Raw genomic sequence first — 22,834 nt, forward strand, 5'->3', positions numbered from 1 at the left:
TCCTTGAGACATTTCCTGGCAAGATAGGGTGTGGGGTGTGGCCTTTGTGAGACAGGGCGTGGAGCATGGCCTGGCGAAACAGGGCGTGGAGCATGAGACCAGGGCGGAGCCAGTGGAAGGTGGAGCCATGAGAGGCTTGAGGGGCGAAATTGGAGAACTGGGAACCCAGAGAGTTGCCGAAGGCTCGAGGGGCCAGGGTGGAGCCGGAGTCTCGGAGGACCAAGGCAGGGCCACTTGACGTGGCAGACGTGGTTACATGGCATGACGAGGTAGGACGAGGTTAATTTTATTTATTTTTTTATCCCCTTTTCTCCCAATTTGGAATGCCCAATTCCCCCTAATTAGTAGGTCCTCGTGGTGGCATGGTTATTCACCTCAATCCGGGTGGCAGAGGACAAGTCTTAGTTGCCTCCACTTCTGAGACCATCAATCCGCGCATCTTATCATGTGGCTCATTGTGCATGACACCGCAGAGACTCCGCATGTGGAGGCTCATGCTATTCTCCGCGATCCAAGCACAACTTACCACGTGCCCCATTGAGAGCGAGAATCCCTAATCACAACCACGAGGAGGTTACCCCATGTGACTCTACCCTCCCTAGCAATCGGGCCAATTTGGTTGCTTAGGAGACCTGGCTGGAGTCACTCAGCACACCCATGCTCATGATCGCTGTCTTTCGTGTCTGGGCATGACCCACATGGAGGCAGCGTTCGTGGATGGTTCATGTTCTCACTGTGAAAACATGACCACGGCAATGTTGTGGTCGTGGCTTGCTTTCATAAGAAAGCAAGACACCCCAGCGGCTCCCCACCTCAGTCCTTCTACCTACGGGTATAAGGCCAGCGTGGCTAGCACTGGGGGTGATTTGGGGACCCCAATGGGATCGCCTCTGCCGGATATCCCCCTGCGGACCTCCCATTCCCCAGCACGCTCATCTGCCCCAGTCGGGCTTCCGGATGAGTCCGCCGGCTCGTCTCATGGCGAGTCTGGCCTCTTGTTCAGAGCCCGCGAAGATGATGAGCTCTCGAGCGCAACATCGGAGAGCGGGCTTGTCCAGTTGGATGCAGAAGCCTCAGCTGGGCTCCCCCCCCTTGGGGACGATTGCCCAGTCACAGGCTGATGCAGAAATGACGGACATACTTTCCCGGGCAGCCGCGAGCGTCGGGTTAGAGTGGAACCCTCCACTTTCCCCTGAACCCTTGTGGCTCAATGATTGTTTCCTGGGCTTGGGGCACCACTCAAAGCAGCCATGCCCCACTCCAGCGCCTTTCTTCCTGGAAGTGCAAGAGGAGCTGACGAAATCGTGGGAGGCACCTTTTACTGCCCGGCCCCAATTCCGCAGTTCCCCCGCCCTCACTACCCTCGATGGCGGGGCGGCCAAGGGCTCCCCGTGGATAACGCCCTAAGCTCCCATCCAAGCCCTGTAGGTTCACGTCGTCCCTGAAGGCTAAAGCCTACAGCGCTGCTGGACAAGCCGCCTCTGCCCTGCATGCCATGGCTCTCCTGCAGGTCCACCAAGCCAAGGCATTGAAAGAACTGCACGAGGGTAGTTCCGCCCCAGATTTGATGCAGGAACTGCGCTCGGCGACCGACCTCGCTCTCTGAGCGATGAAGGTCACGGCGCGGTCTCTCGGACGGACGATGGCCACATTAGTGGTCCAGGAGCGCCACCTTTGGCTCAACCTGGTCGAGATGGGTGAGGCCGACAAGACACGGTTCATTGCTGCCCCCATTTCCCAGGCTGGCCTATTCGGCGACACCATCGAGAACTTTGCCCAGCAGTTCTCGGTGGTGAAGCAGCAGACGGAGGCTATCCGGTATATTCTGCCCCGGCGCGGCTCAAGATCCCACACCCCATCTGCTTGTTGCCAAGGGCGTCCCTCTGCGGTGACTGCACCGGTTCCGCCGCAGCCCGCCCCTTCGGCCCAGCCCCGGCATGGAGCCCACCATAGGAAGCAGATGCCACTCGTCTCACAGTCGGCTGCTAAGAACCTACGGAGGTCATCAAAGCGCCCCTGAGATGGGCGACCCAGGGATGATGAAACCCACTCACCTGGAGCTGGTAAGAAGACCACTCCATCCCCCGGTGGAGGACCGGGTGGAAAATCTTTTGTTGTCTTTTTGTTTGATTTCGCCATATGCCCAAGTGGCTGTGGTACCCAACAGTTCAGCAAAAGAGCGGTTTCCTTCCTCCCTGGGTCACGTACCCGGTGTGCACGGTCGTCATCACGACAACTGTCCACGGGTTTTTCCTTGCAGGATTGGCGCTCCAGCGGTGGTCTTCCCGCCCCTGAGCGTCCAGGTGTGGCACACAGCCGCCCCCAGATGTGGCAGTCTCCACGGGTTACAAGGACAGGCCTCTTCCTCCCCCATCCCAGGCTGTTCTGGGTTGGTCACAAGGAGCCAAGTAAGTGCTTCAATGTCCCTAGACTCAGCACGGCCACGACGTGGTGTGGCACCTCGAGCTGCTCCGCCGCAAGGCCCCACCTGCCGGTACGTCCGACGACATTGTCCCCTTGGTCCCCCTTGCGCAGAACTTGGATCCGTGGCTTGTGCTTTCCAATCCATCGCGATGGCTGATCCGGACCGTCTGACTCGGCTATGCGACTCAGTTCGCCAGGCGCCCGCCCAGGTTCAGCGGTATCCACTTCACCTTGGTCAAGGATGAAAACGCTGCTACCTTGCATGCGGAGATCGCTACCCTCCTATGGAAGGACACGATAGAACCTGTCCCTCTGGCCGAGATGAAGAAGGGGTTTTACAGCCCCTACTTCATCGTACCGAAAAAAGGCGGAGGTTGCGGCCAATCTTGGAACTGCGAGTACTGAACCGGGCCTTACACAGACATTCTGGCGAGCATCCGGCACCAAGATTGGTTCGCGGCAGTAGACCTGAAGGACGCGTACTTCCACGTCTTGATCCTTCCTCGACACAGACCCTTCCTGCGGTTTGCATTCAAGGGTCAGGCGTATCAGTACAAGGTCCTCCCTTTCGGCCTGTTCCTGTCTCCTCGTGTCTTCATGAAGGTCTCAGAGGCAGCTCTTGCCCCGTTAAGGGAGGTGGGCATTCGCATTCTCAACTATCTCGATGACTGGCTAATCCTAGCTCACTCTCGGGACATGTTGTGCGCACACAGGGACTTGGTGCTCTCACACCTCAGCCGACTAGGGCTTCGGGTCAGCTGGGAAAAGAGCAAGCTCCTCCCAGTTCAGAGCATCTCTTTCGTCAGTTTGGAGCTGGACTCAGTCTCTTTGACAGCGCACCTCATGAACGAGCATGCCCAGTTGGTGCTGGCCTGTTTGAAGGCATTCAAACAGAAAACAGCGGTTCCACTGAAACTTTTTCAGAGGCTCCTGGGGCATATGGCATCCTCAACAGTAGCCACCCCGCTCGGGTTGATGCATATGAGACCGCTTCAGCACTGGCTTCAGACTCAAGTCCCAAGATGGGCATGGCACCACAGGAGACGTCGCGTGGTCATCACGCCAGTCTGTCACTGTCTTTTCAGCCCTTGGACCGACCTCTCATTTCTACGGGCATGTGTTTCCCTAGAACTGGTCTCCAGGCGCGTCGTGGTCATGACGGACACCGCCAGAACAGGCTGGGGCGCTGTTTGCAACGGGCACACAGCCGCTGGCCTGTGGATGGGCCCGCGACTGCATTGGCACATCAACTGGAGGTTTCGGCCATTGATCCAGGGCAAGCAAGTGTTAGTTCGGACACACAACACTGCAACAGTAGCATATGTCAACCGCCAAGGCGGTCTGCGCTCTGGTTGTATGTCACAACTCGCCCGCCGTCTCCTCCTCTGGAGTCAGCAGCACTTCACATCCCGGGCAACCTCAACACTAAAGTGGACGCGCTGTCACGGCAGGTTACCCTCAGGTGAGAGTGGAGACTCCACCCTCAGGTGGTCCAGCTGATTTGGAGTTGATTCGGACGGGCACAGGTGGACCTGTTTGCCTCCCAGGAATCCTCCCACTGCCCGCTCTGGTATGCCCTGACCGAGGCCCCCCTCGGCATAGACGCGCTGGCACACAGCTGGCACCCTGGCCTGCGCAAATATGCGTTTCCCCGTGAGCCTACTTGCACAGACCCTGTGCAAGGTCAGGGAGGACGAGGAGCAGGTCATCCTGGCAGCACCCTACTGGCCCACCCAGACGTGGTTCTCGGACCTCACGCTGCTCGCGACATCCCCCCCCCGCCGAATTCCCCTGAGGAAGGACCTTCTTTCTCAGGGACGGGGCACCATCTGGCACCCGTGACCAGACCTCTGGAATCTCCATGTCTGGCCCCTGGATGGGATGCAGAAGACCTAAGCGGTCTACCGATCACTCAGGCTAGGGCCCCCTCTACGAGGCGCCTGTATGCCTTTAAGTGGCATCTGTTCGCTAAGTGGTGTTTTTCCCAATGGGAAGAGCCCCAGAGATGCGCAGTCGGATCAGTGCTTTCCTTCCTGCAGGAGAGGTTGGAAGGGAGGCTGTCCCCTTCCACCTTGAAGGTGTACATTGCCGCCATAGCAGCACACCACGATGCAGTCGATGGTAAGTCCTTAGGGAAGCATGATCTGATCATTAGGTTCCTAAGAGGCACCAGGAGGCTGAATCCCTCCAGACCGCACCTCGTTCCCTCATGGGACCTCTCTGTAGTTCTTCTGGATCTACAGAGAGCCCCCTTTGAGCCTTTGCAGTCAACCGAGCTTAAGGCACTCTCCTTGAAGACTGCCCTCCTGACTGCACTTAATTCCATTAAGAGGGTAGGAGACCTGCAAGCGTTCTCTGTCAGTGAAACGTGCCTGGAGTTCGGTCCGGGCTACTCTCACATGATCCTGAGACCCCGATTGGGCTATGTGCCCAAGGTTCCCACAACCCCTTTTAGGGACCAGGTGGTGAACCTGCAAGCGCTGCCCCAGGAGGAGGCAGACCTAGCCCTGTCATTGCTGTGTCCGGTGTGCGCTTTACGCATCTATTTGGATCGCACGCAGAGCTTTAGGATCTCCGAGCAGCTCTTTGTCTGCTTTGGTGCACAGCGGAAAGGAAGCGCTGTCTCCAAGCAGAGGATCGCCCACTGGCTCATTGATGCCATAACTATGGCATATCACACCCAGGACATGCCGCCCCCGGTAGGGCTACGAGCCCATTCTACCAGGGGTGTAGCGGCCTCCTGGGCCCTGGCCAGGGGTGCCTCTCTAACAGACATTTGCAGAGCAGCAGGCTGGGCAACACCCAACACCTTTGCAAGGTTCTACAACCTCCGGGTGGAACCGGTTTCGTCCCAGGTAGTGGCACGCAATACAAGTGGATAAGCCCGGGATAGCCAGCCGGGTGTATCGCTTGCACATAGTGCCTTCCACCTCCTTTTGAGCTGAAGACATGCGCCATTAATTCCCAGTAGTGTTCACAAACTTTGTTCCCTGGTTGACTTCCTCCGAGCCCTGTGGCAGTCGAGTTTTCAGAGAGACTCGCTGCCGGCCCAGTACACGTGAAAACTAAGAGTCCTGTTCTGGGGTAGGTGCTCCGCATGTGGCGGTTCCCTGTAAGGCTAACCCCATGCGATGTATATCTTCCGCTAATTCGTTTCCTTGTTGGCAAACTGCGTCTTCCTTGGGCAGAGCCCCTCTGCACCGGTCTCCATGTTTGCAGTAACTCCTCCCCCGTTGGGTAGGATCTAACTTGAAGACTCTTCACGTGGTCAGAAAGACCATGTGACGTATCCCTGAGTCCGAGTCACACCCCAACGTAGTCAAAGGGGTTTGTGGAGACGGATGCCTGTAATGTGTAAATCATGTTTTAGATTTGATTTGTGTAAATCAAATCGAGTTCCTGATGCGGCATCCAGAGGACAAAAGAATTCTGACACGGGTGAGGACACAGTCCAGGGAAAACTCGCAAGAGCTGATGAGCTACCAATGATGGTCCGGGACACATTTGTCGAGTGACTGTCTGGGACAGTATAAGGTAAAAGTCGACTGGCTGTTTGGAACAGCAAAACTCGAGTTGCAGTCCGGGACTGTATAGATTTAAATAATAATTATATATAAAAGGTTGTATGCACAATTACAATTATAGGAAAAAAATAGGAACCAAATAAACAGAACCAAATATAAAAGCTTAAGAAACACTTACAGGATAGTCAGCTAACTCGACAACAGTCTCAGTGCTGAAGGATAAAGCTGTGATTACAGTCTGGGTTAGAGTCCCTGAGAAACCTGAACCCCCCCTATAAAATAGGGTGAGAAGCAGGAACCTGAAGGCTGAGGACGGGGTCACCTCAACAATTGTGATCTTTCTGGTAAGAAAATACCACTGGGATTCTCAATAGATGATCATTTTTATAATTGTTATTTAGTTGAGGAAAGACCAGGGTCAGAATAGCCGGTCTGGGACCGCAACAGAAATTCCACTGTTATTCTTAATTAGGGAAATGTAAGTCTTTAATTAAGGAAAGACCAACGCTGGAATAAAAGGGATTCTAAATAATTGATAAAATTATTTTAAATGACAGGTTACTAGGGCAGGTTTGGAACCACTAGAGAATTGCTTAATTGCAGTAAAAAGGGAAAATGGGATCGAATTCGAGCAAAAATAATGACATTAATAGAGGTCCAGACCTCTGTCCAGATATGGATGCTCCAAATTGTAAATACATGTTAACTAATTATGGACCAAGCAGCTGCGCTCAATTAGAGATCTGGGTAGCTAAATGTGGTTTTCCAAAGATTGGAAGTTTTAGCACAAGACAGATGAAACAGTTAAAGGAAAAACTGATAGAGAGGGGAAAAGCAAGTCAAGAAAAACACGAGACATTGACTTAGAAAGAACAGAAAAAGCATGAGTTATTTAAGGGCATGAGTTCTTTAAGGGTGATTGGAAAGCATTTTCTGATTTGTTAACTGAAGCAAACCTGAGGGACAGAAAAACGCACCAGGGAGGGACATTGCCCTCTAACAAAATCTCTCAATGTCTGAAATATGTAGGTGACCCAGTCCTGGACTCGACCCCCTTCGGACGACGTCAGAACCAGGATGAAGACCAACATGATGGTCAATAGGCTGCAGGCGGAGAACCAGCGAAGACCCTGTTCAACTGACAGCACCCCAAGTGCCACCCCCCGAGTATGGAGAGCAACAGCTGTCCCCCTCCACCACCAGACACCACACAGCATACCTGACATTCATGAACACTTTAAAAACCACTGTGTGAACTGTGACACTGGCAACCTGCAAGACGTAGAAAATCATGCTGTGCACGCTAAGGAACTGTTGAATGAGAAAACACAGAATAAAGAGAAAGCCACTGCTGACAGACTGCAAATGGCAGAGCTGCAAGCATACACAGCAAAAGCCCAGCAGAAACACTGGAAGAGATAGAGGCAGAGGAGGAAACAGGGGGGTAGAGGCACTGCAGATAGATGTTTCACCTGTGGGGCAACAGATCACTGAATCAGAGACTGTCCAGAGACTAGAAAGCATTATGATAAAGGCTAACAAAGCAGGGGTAGTACTGACTCTGAAAAGCACTCACACGCTTACACCATGCAAACAAACCCTGTTCCCACCCCCATTCTCTAGGCTTATGAATGGCAACTCACAGAAGCCTCACAAGAAACAGTGGGCAGACAGTTATTGCAACACACACACAAACACACACCACGGGGAACACTAGGTTTCCTACAAGAGGACGATTGTTTGTACTGCTTATGTGTCAGAAGGAAATGAGGAAGATTTTGAGAAAAAAATGGTTTGGTGTTCAGCTATCAGAGCCTCTAAGAGCCAAATTTTACAATGTTCCAGGGGCTAGCCCACATATTTCATTATCTAAATTAGCTGACGTCAAATGGGAAGATTTAGGATCATGGGTGCGTAATTGTGTATTTGAAACAGATTGGCAAGACAACTCTAAAAATAAAAAAGGGTTCAATACAATGTTAAGCATGCTACTCACAGATTACAGATGCCCTTAGACATAACCCTAACCTTAACAGTTCAGATTGTTGAGGAGACATGTTTAATGGTCAACCACACGTCTGATGAAGACCCTCCTGGGCTCTCTGAAATATGAAGTTCTCTTTGGGCCCAAAGAAAATATGATGTGGGATTAATTATAGGCGCTGAACTGGTTGTGATCACTCCAAAGACCACTATGTGGCCATACAAATCTGACAGCACATGACAGTAGTTTGGACTGAATTCGGACGTGAAGCCTTTCCTTCTCTGAAGGTGGCTTTACAATCAATACCCACATTGGGACTGACTGACATGACTAAGCATTTTGTGCAGACTGTGGACGAAAAAGGACGATACATTTCTGTCACAAGACCATGGGGGAAATTAAAGCCAGTAGCTTATTTCTCATCTAAATTAGACACAGTTGCAACTGGGCTGCCCAAATGCTTTAGAGCTGTTGCTGCTGCAGAAAAAGCAGTGCTCACTTCCAGAGATTTGGTGGGTTATCAACATTTGACCCTATTGGTCTCACATGCAGTATCTATCATACTGTTAGAACAAAAACAGCTCACCTGTCTGCAGTACGATGGTTAAGATACAATGCTGTATTATTTGAAATGCCAAACATTACTGTTAAAATTTGTACAGTTCTTAAAGGAATAGTTCACCCAAAAATGAATATTTGGACCAACAAGGGTCAGGAAAATTGAGGGGGCCCTTGGATTGGGAGTAGGGTGAAGATCAGACAAGAACATAATACAACCACAACAGAGAAGGAAAAACACACCAAGGACGTAGTGGTATAAACTTTTTGGACACACACGGAACTGTCCAAAGTGTGACCCAGACTTCCCCTTCCTATCTCAATGGTCATGAGGTGTCAAGAATGAACAAGTAATCAAATATGTTTTAAGAAATAGTGTAAAAGAGATCTTTATGTAAATTATTTTTGTCCGAAAATGTATGATAATTGAATTTACTTAATAGCTCAAGTAAAACTACTGATTGAAAATTAGGGATGCATTTGGCCCATCTGAATCTGCAGGATCTAGCCTTAATAGGTGGATAATAGAAAACTTTGAGCCTTGGGGGCCATTATAGCACAGGTCTTCCTGCCTATGATTGTGGTATTGGGCCGTTTCCTGTGTTTCTGCATATGTGCCCTAGCCTGTGCTAGAGTGATGATACATAGATGGGTAGGTGGAATAGTAGCTGGGCAATATTCTCTTATACAGTACCAGCAAGTGAATAATGAGGATGATGAAAAGGAAGAAGAATGGCAACCGCCATTCACAGAGAAACAGAGCGAACATAGTGTATGACTTAGAGAACTAGTGCTATGCTGAATGTTCCTTGCGGGGAGCTAGTCCAGAGGCGAGGGGTTGGAATATCAATAGGAGTCCAGTGTCTCTACCCTGGTGAAGAATGTTAGAGCGAACCGCTTGTTAAACATGAGGCATGCATAAAGGATTGTAAGATTTTATTTACTCATAATGGTATAAAATGAAACAAACCCTCAATGCTTGCTCAAATATGTTAGCAAAAAACAGCAAATGCTATTTAATTGTGTTTAAAAAAAAAAGGGAGCAAAGTGTGCAAAGGGAGGAAGTGTGAAAGAAATTATAATAGTTAGGTATATTAGAACATTATTATAATGTATAAAATACTTTAAGCTAGAAAATGCAGTGTTGGAGCAGCCCTGTGTTGTGCTTATAAGTTGAAATGGATGACCAGTCTGTTTTTCAAGCAGAAGACAATATGTTACAACAGGTGTTACGTATCATTAATCACCAGGTGATGGCCCTTACCGCTTCCTCTCTCCCTAGTGACAGACACATGATCACGTCCTGCTCCACACAGTTGCTTCAATGTTTTATTTTTTGATCATTCATGATATGTAAAAATTTTTGTTTTTTGTATTATTAGAATTGTAACTCCTTTCACTTTCAGACGAGGTGGGCGATCCACCTCCGGACTTAACTTACCTGAACCTCAATAAATTTATCCGGGATCCAGTCAAGGAGCCTGCTCCAAAGCACCTCGTCTGAAAGTGAGGAAGGGGAGTAGGAGAGGAGGCTCACGGGAGAGAGCGAAACGCCAGACTCTGTCTCATATTCCCTTGCCGACTATCATTTTGGCAAAATTATATTGCAGTCCCTCTGCAATAAAATGAATAAACTCCAAGCTCATGTTTGTTTCCAGCATGAGTTTAGGGACAGCTGCATTTTGGCAATGATAGAGACATGGCTTGGTGAAAGGGACTTGGATTCTGAGCCGTGGATAGACAGTTTTGGTTCACCTTTACGCACAGATCGGGATGCAAGGACCACTGGTAAACTGCTCACAATAACTTAATATAATAGCCTCCACTACCCAATGAGACAAATGTTGGCGTGATATAGGCTTGCCCTTCTGAGAGTCAGCCCAGGATATAAAGAGCTGTTTATTCTTTCTCAGCGTCTGCATCCTTTCCACGTACACACGCAGGGCACAAACTGGGCACAAACAATGAAGCTTTTGATCCTCTGGTGAGGAAAATGGCAGTGGGTTAAAAGTCAGCAAGTCCACTGATTGGCCGTTATACAGTGAATTGCTCGCCTTTGGTACAAATGTCTTGAGGATTACTCTCAAAATCCCTTAAGTGAAGTGCATACAAAATTCATGAACCGACAAAGCATGAAATTCACCTACACACTTTGCAGTAGCGAGAGCTAACAATAAAGTAGTCTTTAGCGAAAGATGCTTCATGCTAATACTCTCTGTGGGTTCAAATGGGGGCTGAGAGAGTGCATTTAGAACCATGGACAGATCCCACTGCGGAATCAGCAGTTTTGAGATCGGAAGTAACCTCTGCGCACTTTCATAAACGTACACACCAGTGGGTGCTGACCCATTGTTCCGGAGTTCACTCCAACATGGCATGCCAATATCATTGCAAGATACACCATAACAGTAGAGAATGCTCTACCCTTATCTAAAAGGTCTTGCAGAAAGCTCAGTACGTAAGCTACAGAACATAAAAAGGAATGAGATGTCTGTGCGTGTACCACGGTTCAAACAAGCCCCACTTCAAATCATAAAGTGATCACGTTGAGGCCGCTCTCACACTCTGAATAGTTTAAGTTACCCTCTGGGGCAATCCAGTGGCATTTCAATTCATCCTCTCATTAGCCAGGTCCAAAGAGCTACTCGGTCTGGGTGTGGGTGAAAAATCTCCCCGTGCACTTGAGATAGGAGATCCCTGCGCAGTGGAAGAGGCCAGGGCTGGTGGTAAAGGAACTGAATTATCTCCGCCAAACAAAGTTTCCCCGGCCAGTACGAGGCAATCAGTATTACTGAGTGACCGTGCTCTCTTACTATTTTCAAAGTTGGGCCGATCAGGCTCAGAGGGGGGAACGCCTATAACAGATAGTTTGGCCATGGGTGTGCCAGCGTTTCCACACCCATAGGTGCATCTTCGCTCACCAGAGAGAAGAACAGTGGACAATGAGGGTTTTCATGCAATGCAAAGAGATCTATGGCAGCCTGCCCGAATCTCTCTCACAGCTGACTCACCACCGTGTGGGTGGAGCCTCCACTACTCGTACAGCGGATTCCCTCTGGACAACAAATCTGCCCTGTATTCATTATGCCAAGAACGTGAGTCACCCATAATGAGAGGAAGTGCACACTGCTCCACACAATCAGTTTTTGTGCTAGGCTGTGCAGCTGCTGTGAGCATGTGCCTCCTTGTCTGTTTATGTATGCCACTGTTGTCGTGTTGTCCGATCTGACTAGGACATGGTGGCCTTGAAGAAACTGTACAAAGTGCTTCAATGCTAGAAACACTGTTAATAACTCTAGAAAGTTTATGTGTGCATCTTTCGTAGGCTAAATTCATAGACTATGCCCTGATAGGTGAACCTCAGGAATTTCCTGTGAGCTGGTTACATTTGAGTTGAGATCCACTGATGTGAACCAATCTCTGGGACGAATAGAGTGAGACAGCACTCTGAGCGTGAGAATTTTGAATCTGTATTTTCTCAGATATTTGTTCAGGTTTTGCAGATCCAGAATGGGGTGGAGACCTCCCACTTTTTTTGGGATGACAAAATCCCAGGAGTAAATCACTGACTATGACGGGCGGAGTGATAGAACTGGGTGAAAATACCCACCTTAACGCACTGGTATTACCACACAAACTCAAAAGTATTTTTACCTTCATGGCTCATCTTTAAAACTGTTAAGCGTATATAAAATCCAAGAGCTGCTGAGGACTGCTTCCACAAATCTTCACGGGGAAGAAAGCGAGAATGATGTAAAGGCAGGTGACAGTGGCTTATATCAGGAAGGCAGGGGTTCCTGGTCACTGCTGTGATTTGTCTGTCATTGGACAGACATGGTGTTACAAAAATTGCTTCCATGGTTTCACGCACATAGGCGTTTTCCCATAGTGAGATACTAAACAAATGTTTGAAAGAGAACCATGAAGTTAAGAAGGTGGATCTAGGAGCTTTTAATTCAGATATACAGTAGCACTTGCAGAGGAGAAGTTTTATTCAAGATTTGATGTATATGATTTTAGTAGGGAAACTGCTTCTTTAAAATGCACTCTTCAGAACCATAGTCAGGTTATTCATTTTAATGCACAGAGAGTTGTTAACACTTTAGGTTTCATAAAGTTAGAAAAAATCATGGTCCCGATAATATTGGAAGCTGTGTCCTCATTTACTGTGCAGAGCAATTAGGTCCTATTTTTCCATATATTTTCAACAGGTCAATTTTTCAGCAGTCCATTGTTATCCCTGTTTCTAAAAATGGGCAACCTAAAAGTATGAATGACTATCGGCCTGTGGCTTTGACTTCTCTAATTATGAAATCATTTGAAAGACTGACAAAACAAGAACGTCTTGGTTACTTTCGTAACCTCCATTCCCTGATGGAGGGAACAAGACATTGTGTCGATGTAGTGACACTAGGGGTCACGCTTTTTAAAAAAAGGCCAATGGGAATTGGCGAGTGGAATTTGCATGCCACTCCCCCGGACATACGTGTATAAAAGGAGCTGGTATGCAACCACTCATTCAGGTTTTGTGCTGAGGAGCCGAGACAAGGTCCCGGCCATTTCAGCAAGAAGTTCATAGAGGGATACAACGTCTCGTTCCCTCCATCAGGGAATGGAGGTTACGAAAGTAACCAAGACGTTCCCTATCTGTCACTCACTCGATGTTGTGTCGATTTAGTGACACTAGGGGTCCCTATACAAAACGCTACAACTAGCTGAACTGTGTTAGGTGGACTGGCGGTGCGAGACGGGCAGACCGCTGTGTGGCTCGTAGCCAGCGCACCAGGCCATCACGTAACCTCCCCCAACGCTCTTATGAGTGTCGAATGGTCCTTCGGGAACAAGGCGACTGCCCAACAAATAGGGACAGGCTTGCCCAGCCATGGCCTCTTTTCCTCTTTTTTTCTCCCCAAAAAGAGTAGAATTTGTTAACCGACTGGGGGCCATAAATGTCTACATCAGGGGGGTGTCACTCCCAAGGGGAAGACACAGCGGAGACTACAACCCACCCAGAGAAGAGGGGGGTGTATTTTGAGTGGAAATACATCACATGGTCTTACCGAGACTTGTCGGAAGTATGTCATGTGGAGAAGTCGCATGGTAGATCCTACCCGAGGGGGGGAGAGTTTCTACAAACATGGTGACCGGGGGCAGAGAGGCCTCTGCCCAAAGAACACGCAGTTTACCGACAGGGAAACGATTTAGCGGAAGATATCACATGGGGTCACCTACGGGGAACCAGCACATGTGGAGCACCTACCCCAGAACAGGGCCTAATTTACAGGGCCGAGAAAAGAGATGATCTGAACTGGGGAGAGCTTGCTCTTTTCCCAGTTGACCCAAAGCCCCAGTCGGCTGAGGTGCATGAGCACCAGGTCCCTGTGCGCACACAACACATCCCAAGAGTGAGCTAGGATTAGCCAGTCGTCGAGATAATTGAGGATGCGGATGCCCACTTCCATTAGCGGGGCAAGGGCTGCCTCTGCGACCTTCGTGAAGACGCGAGGGGACAAGGACCGGCCGAAGGGGAGGACCTTATACTGGTATGCCCGGACCTCATAAGCAAACCGCAGGAAGGGTCTGTGTCGAGGTAAGACCGAGACATGGAAGTACGCATCCTTCAGGTCTACTGCCACGAACCAATCTTGATTTCAGATGCTCGCTAAAATGTGTTTTTGTGTAAGTATCTTGAATGAGAGTCTGTGCAAGGCCCGGTTCAGTACTCGCAGGTCCAAGATTGCCCACAACCCACCGCCTACGATGAAGTAGGGGCTGTAAAACCCATTCTTCACCTTGGCTGGAGGGACAGGCTCTATCGCACCCTTCTGTAGATGGGTAGCGATCTCCGCACACAAGGTAGCGGTGTTCTTCCCTTCACCGAGGTGAAGTGGACCCAGCTGAACCTGAGCGGGCGCTTGGCCAACTGAATCACGTAGCCGAGTCGGACGGTCCGGGTCAGCCATCGCAATGGGTTGGAAAGCGCGAGCCACGTGTCCAAACTCCGGGCGAGGGGAACCAAGGGGACAATCACACCGGATGTACCGGCAGGTGGGGCCTCGCGGGGGGCAGAGTCTGAGGCGCCACGTCGAGGGGGCTCGAACCCCGTGCCCGTGCTGAGTCCAGAGACATTGAAGCACTTTCCTGGCTCCTGACGCCCACCATAAGATTGGTTGAGGAGGGGGGAGGAGGAATATCGTCCCCGCAGTCCATCGGAACCAAACCGGTGTGGGCATGTTTGTGCCACAGCTGGGCACACAGGGGTGGGGGGTCTGCCGCTGGAGTGCCAAACCTGCCAAAATGGGATGGTAGATGGGACGACGGCCATGCGCACCTGACATGTGACAAAAAACAACTCTTTTGGAACAAGAAAACCACTCTTTTGTTTAACTTTTGGGTACCGCAGCCTCTTGGGCATGCGGCAAAAAATGAAACAAAAGATTCTCCTCCCGGCCCTCCACTGGGGGATGGAGTGGTCTGTCCACCAGCTCCATAGAAGCGGGTCTCTTCGTCCCTGGGTCGCCCGTCTCAGGGGTGCTTCGAAGCCTTCCTTGGGTTCTTGGCAGCCGGCCGTCTGCTTCCTGCGGTGGGCTCTACGCCGGGGCTGGGCCGCAGGGGCAGTCTGCCCAAGAGACCGCACCGTGACCTTCGTCGCCCGGAGAGTGAGGTCGGTCGCCGAGCGCAGCTCCTGCATCAATCCCGGGTCAGAACTACCCTCGTGCAGTTCTCTTAGTGCCTTGGCTTGGTGCACTTGCAGGAGAGCCATGGCATGCAGGGCGGAGGCGGCCTGTCCAGCAGCACCGCAGGCCTTAGTTGCCAGAGACGACATAGCCCTACAGGCGATGGACGGGGGTCTCAGGTGGTCCCGCCAGGTGGCGGCATTTTGCGGGCACAGGTGCACTGCAACTGCCTTATTCCACCTGGGGAATCGCCGTGTACCCCCTGGCAGCCCCACCATCCAGGGTAGTGAGAGCAGAGGAGCTCAGAGGAGCTCAGAGACCGGGTCCAGGCAGTGAACCTTGTGAGCTCCTCATGCACCTCCAGAAAGAAAGGGACTGGGGCAGGGCGTGACCGTGAGCTGCGCTCCGGGCCTAGGAACGAATCGTCAGGCTGCGAAGGTTCAGGGGGGGTGGAGGGTTCCACTCCAGCCTGACACACGCAGCCGCCCGGGCAAGCATGACTGCCAAATGCGCATCAGGCTGTGACTGGGCGACCACACCCAAAGGTGGGAGCCCAGTCGAGTCCTCAGCATCAGACTGGACAGCCCATTCTCCGATGCTGCTATCGAGAGCTCATCCACTTCGCAAGCGCCGAAACGAGATCGCGAACCCGCCCAGAGACGAGCCGGCGGTCTCATCCCAGCGGGGCAAACGAGTGTACTGGGGAATGGGAGGTCCATGGGGAGTTATCCGGCGGAGTGGCTCCCATTGGGGTCCCCAAATCGCCCCCAGTGCTAACCGACGCGGCCTCAAACCCGTAGGTAGAAGGACCGAGGCGGGGAGCCGCTGGGGTGGTCTTTCCCTCTAACGAAGGAAAAACTGTGACCGCAACGTTGCCATGGTCACACTCTCGCAGTGAGAACATGACCCATCCACGAACGCTGTCTCCGCGTGGGCAGCGCCCAAGCACATAAGACCGCAATCATGGCCATCAGAAGCGGAGAGGTAACGACCGCAACCAGGAAATACACACAAACGGAGAGGCATCTTTAAAAAGACGCTCTCCGTTAATGCCACTCTTTTAAGAAGGGAAAATATACTCTTTTAATAGGAAGAATATACTCTTTTAGCTGCATAGTAAAAATGTTAATAATTAAGTTATAGAGAAATGTTTTTGTTTGTTGAACAATGCCAGCTGTTAAAGAGCACCTATTTTGGTTTTTAAATGTGCCTAATTTTGTTTTAAAGGTCTCATACATAGATTGACATGCATCCAAGGTCAAAAAACACTTTAATTTACTCATAATTTAAATTGCAGCATTACCTTTTTTTCTCCCAGTGTCAAAAATGACTCGTTCAATGATCCATTCTATAGGATTCATTCTAAACTTCTCCTTTCAGAGAGCCTACTCTGCTCTGATTGGTCAGATGTCCCAGTCTATTGTGATTGGTTTACCGCTTAGTGTGGGTCAAAGCTGTTCGCGAGCAGCCAATGACGATCAGAGGTGGGTTTTTTGTTACCAAATGACGTAGGTTAGTACAGGAAGTACGTCTGGAATTACTAACGACTCGTTTCAGGTGTTCAGAATCGGTTCTTTCTTTTGGGAGTCAATAACTCCATTTGTCGTGCACTTTGATTTTTTAAACTTTGCAGACTTTTTTACATTCACAAACAGCTATATAACACACTACATGAAAGGTAATATTTGAAAAACCATAATAGGTGCTCTTTAAGAAAGGGTTATGACTAATCTTATTCTGATCTGATAAGAATCTATTACACATTTGCCTCCCGTCATTACCTCACTGGTTAGAGTTTCTTGTGAAAGTAATTTTTTAAAATGTGATTTATGGGTTGATCAAACATTCATTCAGTTCTGTGTCATTCAGCAGAATCTCACAGTCTTGCTCAGTCAAACCTTGTGCTCATAAACACAATCACAAATGTGACAAAAATGCTCACATTAATTCTAATTTGATAATGAAGAACAAAAAATATATGAAAAATAAAAATTATTTTCGCACACAAACCATCATTAGTGCAAAGACTGTTTTCAGGCCAATTGACTTTTCGGGCAAGCGCGTGAGCTGCAGATATTAGTAACAAACTGACAGACACATTAACAAACACCAGAACATATCATACATTACAATCTCTAGTGTGGATGGCACACACAAAGTGTCCCTTTGGTATACAAAATACAAGTATTTAGTCTCAATTTGAGTAAAAAATAAATATTTCAAGTGAGGAAACACATCAGGATGCATAAGAGTTTGACACTTTGTTCACATAGGCACATCTAATCAAAACCAGAGCATCAATCACCATCACAAGTCACTGTCTCAAACACTCCATCACTCAAATTACACCACACCATAATGAACATCACAGGTTCATTAAGAGCAAAATACAGGAGAAGAATAATTGGCAAACCACATGCAAATGTTTTTTTCTACTGGATTTAAGAAATTCATAGTGTCACAGCCAAATGAATAACATAACCATCATCGCGGGTTCATTAAGAGCAAATTACAGGAGAAGAATAATTGGCAAACCACATGCAGATGTTTTTTTCTACTGGATTTAAGAAATTCATTGTGTCACAGCCAAATGAATAACATAACCATCATCGCGGGTTCATTAAGAGCAAATTACAGGAGAAGAATAATTGGTAAACCACATGCAGATGTTTTTTTCTACTGGATTTAAGAAATTCATAGTGTCACAGCCAAATGAATAACATAACCATATCAACTGAGCCTTTACAAGAGCAGATTCTTTATGTCTCAAGCACGAAACTGCTCAAGACAGTATTTTTAATATCAGTTCTCAGTTGAGCTGGTAATGTTGAGCTGCTGCTGTAATGAGTGAATTCTCACCTTCATCATGTGTTGTGAATGTTGATGTCACTGAACACACAGCATGAATCTCTTGTGCATCTGCAGTCCTGAACAGATGTTTGAATGTGTGTTTCACAGACACGCCAGCATCTCTCCTCTCTCTCACTCCACCCTCCGATGACAGAGAGACTTGTACAGTACAACCTCTTCCAACCAATAAGGACATAGCTGGACTTTAACCCCTTGTGGAGGCAAGGGCGTGGTCAAGCGTTCATCTGGGGAGAGAGGAAGTGGTAAGGGTTTTCACCTGAGATGAATTGCTAGTAATTGCTGTTTCTGTGTTTGCAGTGAGAGATGGTGGAGATAACAGGTGCCAGTCCATAGAACGCACGAGAGAGAGAGAGCCCAGCTGACAAGCTGCTCGTGTGTTGGCCATTGCTGTTCCTTATAAAACTTAAATTCCTTTGAGTGTGAGGTCCTTTGTTGTCATTTTTGTCAACATGTTTTTTGTTTGAATAAAAAGTCTTTCCTGTGTTGGAATCACCATCTCCCACTTCCTCATTGTTTGAACCTTGTTACGCCCCTCCTTCAACTCCAAACCCACACCAACTTTAAATACACATTCAGACCAGACAGTCTCTCTCTCTCTCTCTCTTCTCTCTCTCTCTCTCTCTCTCTCTCTCTCTCTCTCATTACAAACAGAGAAGCCTAGAGGCACAGCAATTAAAATAACCTTTAACTGCTATCATGAACAACATGAATGCACAAAACTACATAGAGATGTATTTGATTGTAGTCATGAGTTATTTGATAAAATTGTTCACAGTGATCTGTATTTGTTTTACAGCTACAATCATGTAAAACATCTCTTAATCAGCATTTGATGTAGTAAGACGTGTGATGCATGATATATTCAGGAGGGGGCGCTCTTTGGTCTCATATTACTGTACTGTGCTGTGCCTTTTTCAACAAAAATGGTTGTTTCTAATGCCAGAGCTGATTACTGGGGAAATATCGGTCCACTTTTCCACTGACTTGAGAAGCAAAACGTGATGTTTCAGACAACATTAATACAAAACTAGCCAATAAACAAACAGTCTTTGTTTATGAGTCTTAAACAGTTTAATATCCAAAGTAATTTTCAGTTTGGTGTCTTTATGACTTCATTAACACCTTGCATTAATGTGTTTTTCGGTGATCGGATCGATATCGGATTGCACTTAACCACATTAAATGACAGGTATAAATGCACCTAAGATGCATTGTGAACTGATCATTAAAACCACATTTGGTGGTGGTCAGGAATGGATTCTGACCACATTCAATGAAGGTGTAAATGCACATGCGTTTTCGTTATCCGGATACAACTATGTAAGTCATTAATTATGTGATGAGTTTACGCTACAGTCATCCGTTGTTAAAGTGCTGTGTTCTTGCCTTTTTTCTGTTAATTCTGCCATCGTAATGTGAAGAACACACCCAGACAATGAACATGAATTATTCAATTGGAATACACTTGGAGTATCTCGTTTCTCTCCTCAAATCCCACTGGCTCACATCTCTCTTGTGTTTTCTAATGGACCCTTTTCACAGGCAGACCTCTTATGATGCGTTTCTGCCTTTTTTAACAACGTAAATGTAGCAAACTTTTTTCAATTTTAAAAATATTTATAACATTGTACTTTGTATTATATTACCCTGGAATAAGTTTTACAAAATCAGTTACCATAGCTGCGATGAGGTATCTAACACGTCTACTGAGAGAGTGGGCGTTTACCAAATGGCATTTATGCACCCTTGAAGGGCACTTTGGGAAGGGGACACCACTCGAAAGGTTGTTCCAAACAAAAGAAAGAAAGTTAATTATTTCACAAAGTGCGCTTTCACAAAACTGTGATGACATGCTCCCTTCAGAGTGCCCACATCAAGTGCTCTGTTTTTTATAGCAAGTAGGGCATGGATGATCACTTTCGATTGGAATTCACTCAGTGACAGAAAATGTGCCCTGTTTCTCTCTTCTTTCTGCTGTTATCCAGTGCTCTGTATTTTTATCTTCTTCTGCAAAGATGTGAAAGCATAATCGTTGATTTTTTTCTTTTGCTGTTGGAGCGAATGGGTAAGCAAAAATTAAATATGCTGTGGTCCCCCATTCACTGCCATTTAAGTTTACCCTGCCATTCGCAAGTATTACATTTTGGGAGTTGTACTTTACTCGAGTGCAATTTAAACAGAATACTTTTACTTAATTACATTTCCAAAGAACAAATAGTACTTTTTACTCCTTACAATTTTATTTAAACTTGAATAGTACACATTAAATTTTCGCAGATCATTTTCTTTCGTCTTACTGGACTGAAGCCACCTTTTCACTGCATCTGACAAACAACAGATGACAGACCAGTGGTCAGTTATTTCAAATGATGTGTCACACGGAGGCTGTGTTGAGTTCCAGACATCTGCAGAGGCGGAATATCGGATCTGATTTGAGCTTCTGATATGTTGAAATATCTGTGTGACTAGACCATATGTAACTGCCCGACTGAATGTGATGTATTCATTAAAAACTATAGGCACAAAGTGAGAAACACTGACGGTTTTTGTCCTAAACTTTATTCTAAACTCCTCCTACTTCTAGAGACTGGACAGTTATGAAGTAAAAAATAATCATTCATGTTGCAAATATACAGTATATATAGAAACTAAAGGCTTTTGTAATTAAATGTGTACATGTCATTTAAATAAATCTACACTTGCCTTCATATTTAAATCATACTGTATCTATGAATTTATACTCCCTATTTGCAAATATTAATTATGAATTTTATTGAATTCATCCATCTGCTCAAAAGCAAGGTTTGGTAGCAAACCTCAGAAAACAATTTGCAAAACTAACAACATTACTAACTTTCTTCAAAGCTTCATTTGATTGTTTTTTATATTTCTTTATGTCTTAAGGTTCTGTGTGCTCTGATATCGCAATTCATGAGTGCCTTCTCACATGCAACGAAGGTTGCACGACTGTGGCAACATTTTTGCAAAATAAAATTATGTGGTTCATTACACATCTCAGAGCAGTTCTGAGGTGAATTGTTACTGTGTGGCACTAAAAGAGAGTAAAATGTTCTCCTGAACAGATGAGGTTTTTAAGGTTAATGTTCTATTGAGATTTAAATCAACGAAACCTACCTCCCTACAAACCTTAAACCTAAACCTAACTGATAGTGTCAGAAAAAGCTAATGTGAGATGAAAAATACAATTTCTGAAGCATCCACGTCATTTTGAGGTGCACTTAAGATCTGTGAAGATGATGTGAGCCGTGACTTTCGAAAACAAAGGATAAGGAAAGCACAGGGCCCAGATGGTGTTTCACCTGCATGTCTTAGATCCTGTGCTAACCAGCTGGCCTCCATCTTCACACAGATCTTCAATAGATCACTGGATCAGTGTGAAGTCCCATGCTGCTTCAAACGTTCCACTATCATCCCCAACCCAAAGAAACCAAAAATCACAGGACTTAATGACTACAGACCTGTCGCCCTGACGTCTGTGGTCATGAAGTCATTTGAGAGACTGGTGTTGGCCCACCTGAAGGACCCTTTCTAGATCCCCTTCAATTTGCTCATCGAGCAAACAGGTCTGTGGATGATGCAGTCAACATGAAATTGCATCATATCCTGCAACATCTGGACAGACCAGGGACATATGCAAGGATCCTTTTTGTGGACTTCAGTTCTGCTTTCAACACCATCATCCCAGCTATTCTCCGGACTAAATTACACCAACTTTCTGTTCCCACGTCTATCTGTCAGTGGATTACCAGCTTTCTGACAGACAGGCAGCAGCTTGTGAGACAGGGGAAATTCACTTACAGCACCTGTACAATCAGCACTGGTGGCCCCAGTGATGTGTGCTCTCCCCACTACTCTTCTCCCTCTACACCAACAACTGCATCGCCAAGGGCCCCTCTGTCAAGCTCCTGAAGTTTGCAGATGACTCCACTGTCATCGGCCTCATCCGAGATGACGATGAGTCTGCATACAGAAGGGAGGTTAAACAGCTGGCTGTCTGGGGCAGTCAAAACAACCTTGAGCTGAACACGCTCAAAACAGTGGAAATGATTGAGGACTTTAGGAGGAACACCCCAACACTGTCTCCCCTCACCATTCTAAACAGCACTGAGGCAGCAGTGGAGTCATTCAGGTTCCTGGGCACTACCATCTCACAGGACCTGAAGTGGGAGACCCACATTGACTCCATTGCGAAAAAGGCCCAGCAGAGGTTGTACTTCCTTTGCCAGTTGAGGAAGTTCAACCTGCCACAGGCGCTGCTGATACAGTTCTACTCAGCAGTCATTGAGTCTGTCCTCTGCACTTCAGTAACTGTCTGGTTTGGTTCAGCTACGAAATCAGACATCAGAAGACTACAAAGGACAGTTCGGACTGCTGAGAGGATTATTGGTTGCCCCCTGCCCCCCCTTCAAGAACTATACACTTCCAGAGTGAGGAAGAAGGCTGGAAAAATCACTCTGGACCCCACTCACCCTGCCCACTACCTTTTTGAACTGTTGCCTTCTGGCCGATGCTTCAGAGCTCTGAGCACCAGAACCGTCAGGCACAGGAACAGTTTTTTCCCCCAGGCTATCCATCTCATGAACAGTTAAAACTGCCCCTTTGAGCAGTAATCAATGTGCAATACACAGTTTAGTCTTTCTATATTATCCAACACATCCTACCTCTTCTGTCATTACATTCCCTTGTACTGTACATAACCGATTTGTATTTAGATTTGCACTACGTATGTATATGTGTGTGTGTGTATGTATGTATGTATGTATGTATATTCATAT

At 47.5% G+C, this 22,834-nt stretch overlaps 1 protein-coding gene across 1 annotated transcript in view; it reads right to left on the reverse strand.

The window, feature by feature from the left end:
* Positions 1 to 18,145, reverse strand: part of LOC127411741 (inactive phospholipase D5-like) — a 166,876-nt gene extending 148,731 nt beyond the window's left edge. The window contains exon 1 of the mRNA XM_051647472.1: positions 18,027 to 18,145. Within this exon, the coding sequence (XP_051503432.1) occupies positions 18,027 to 18,035 (9 nt within the window). The 5' untranslated portion in view covers positions 18,036 to 18,145. The remainder of the gene's footprint in view (positions 1 to 18,026) is intronic.
* Between the last annotated feature and the right edge of the window lie 4,689 nt (positions 18,146 to 22,834).

Source organism: Myxocyprinus asiaticus, chromosome 21 (genome assembly GCF_019703515.2).
Source record: "Myxocyprinus asiaticus isolate MX2 ecotype Aquarium Trade chromosome 21, UBuf_Myxa_2, whole genome shotgun sequence".
Lineage (NCBI taxonomy): Eukaryota > Metazoa > Chordata > Actinopteri > Cypriniformes > Catostomidae > Myxocyprinus > Myxocyprinus asiaticus.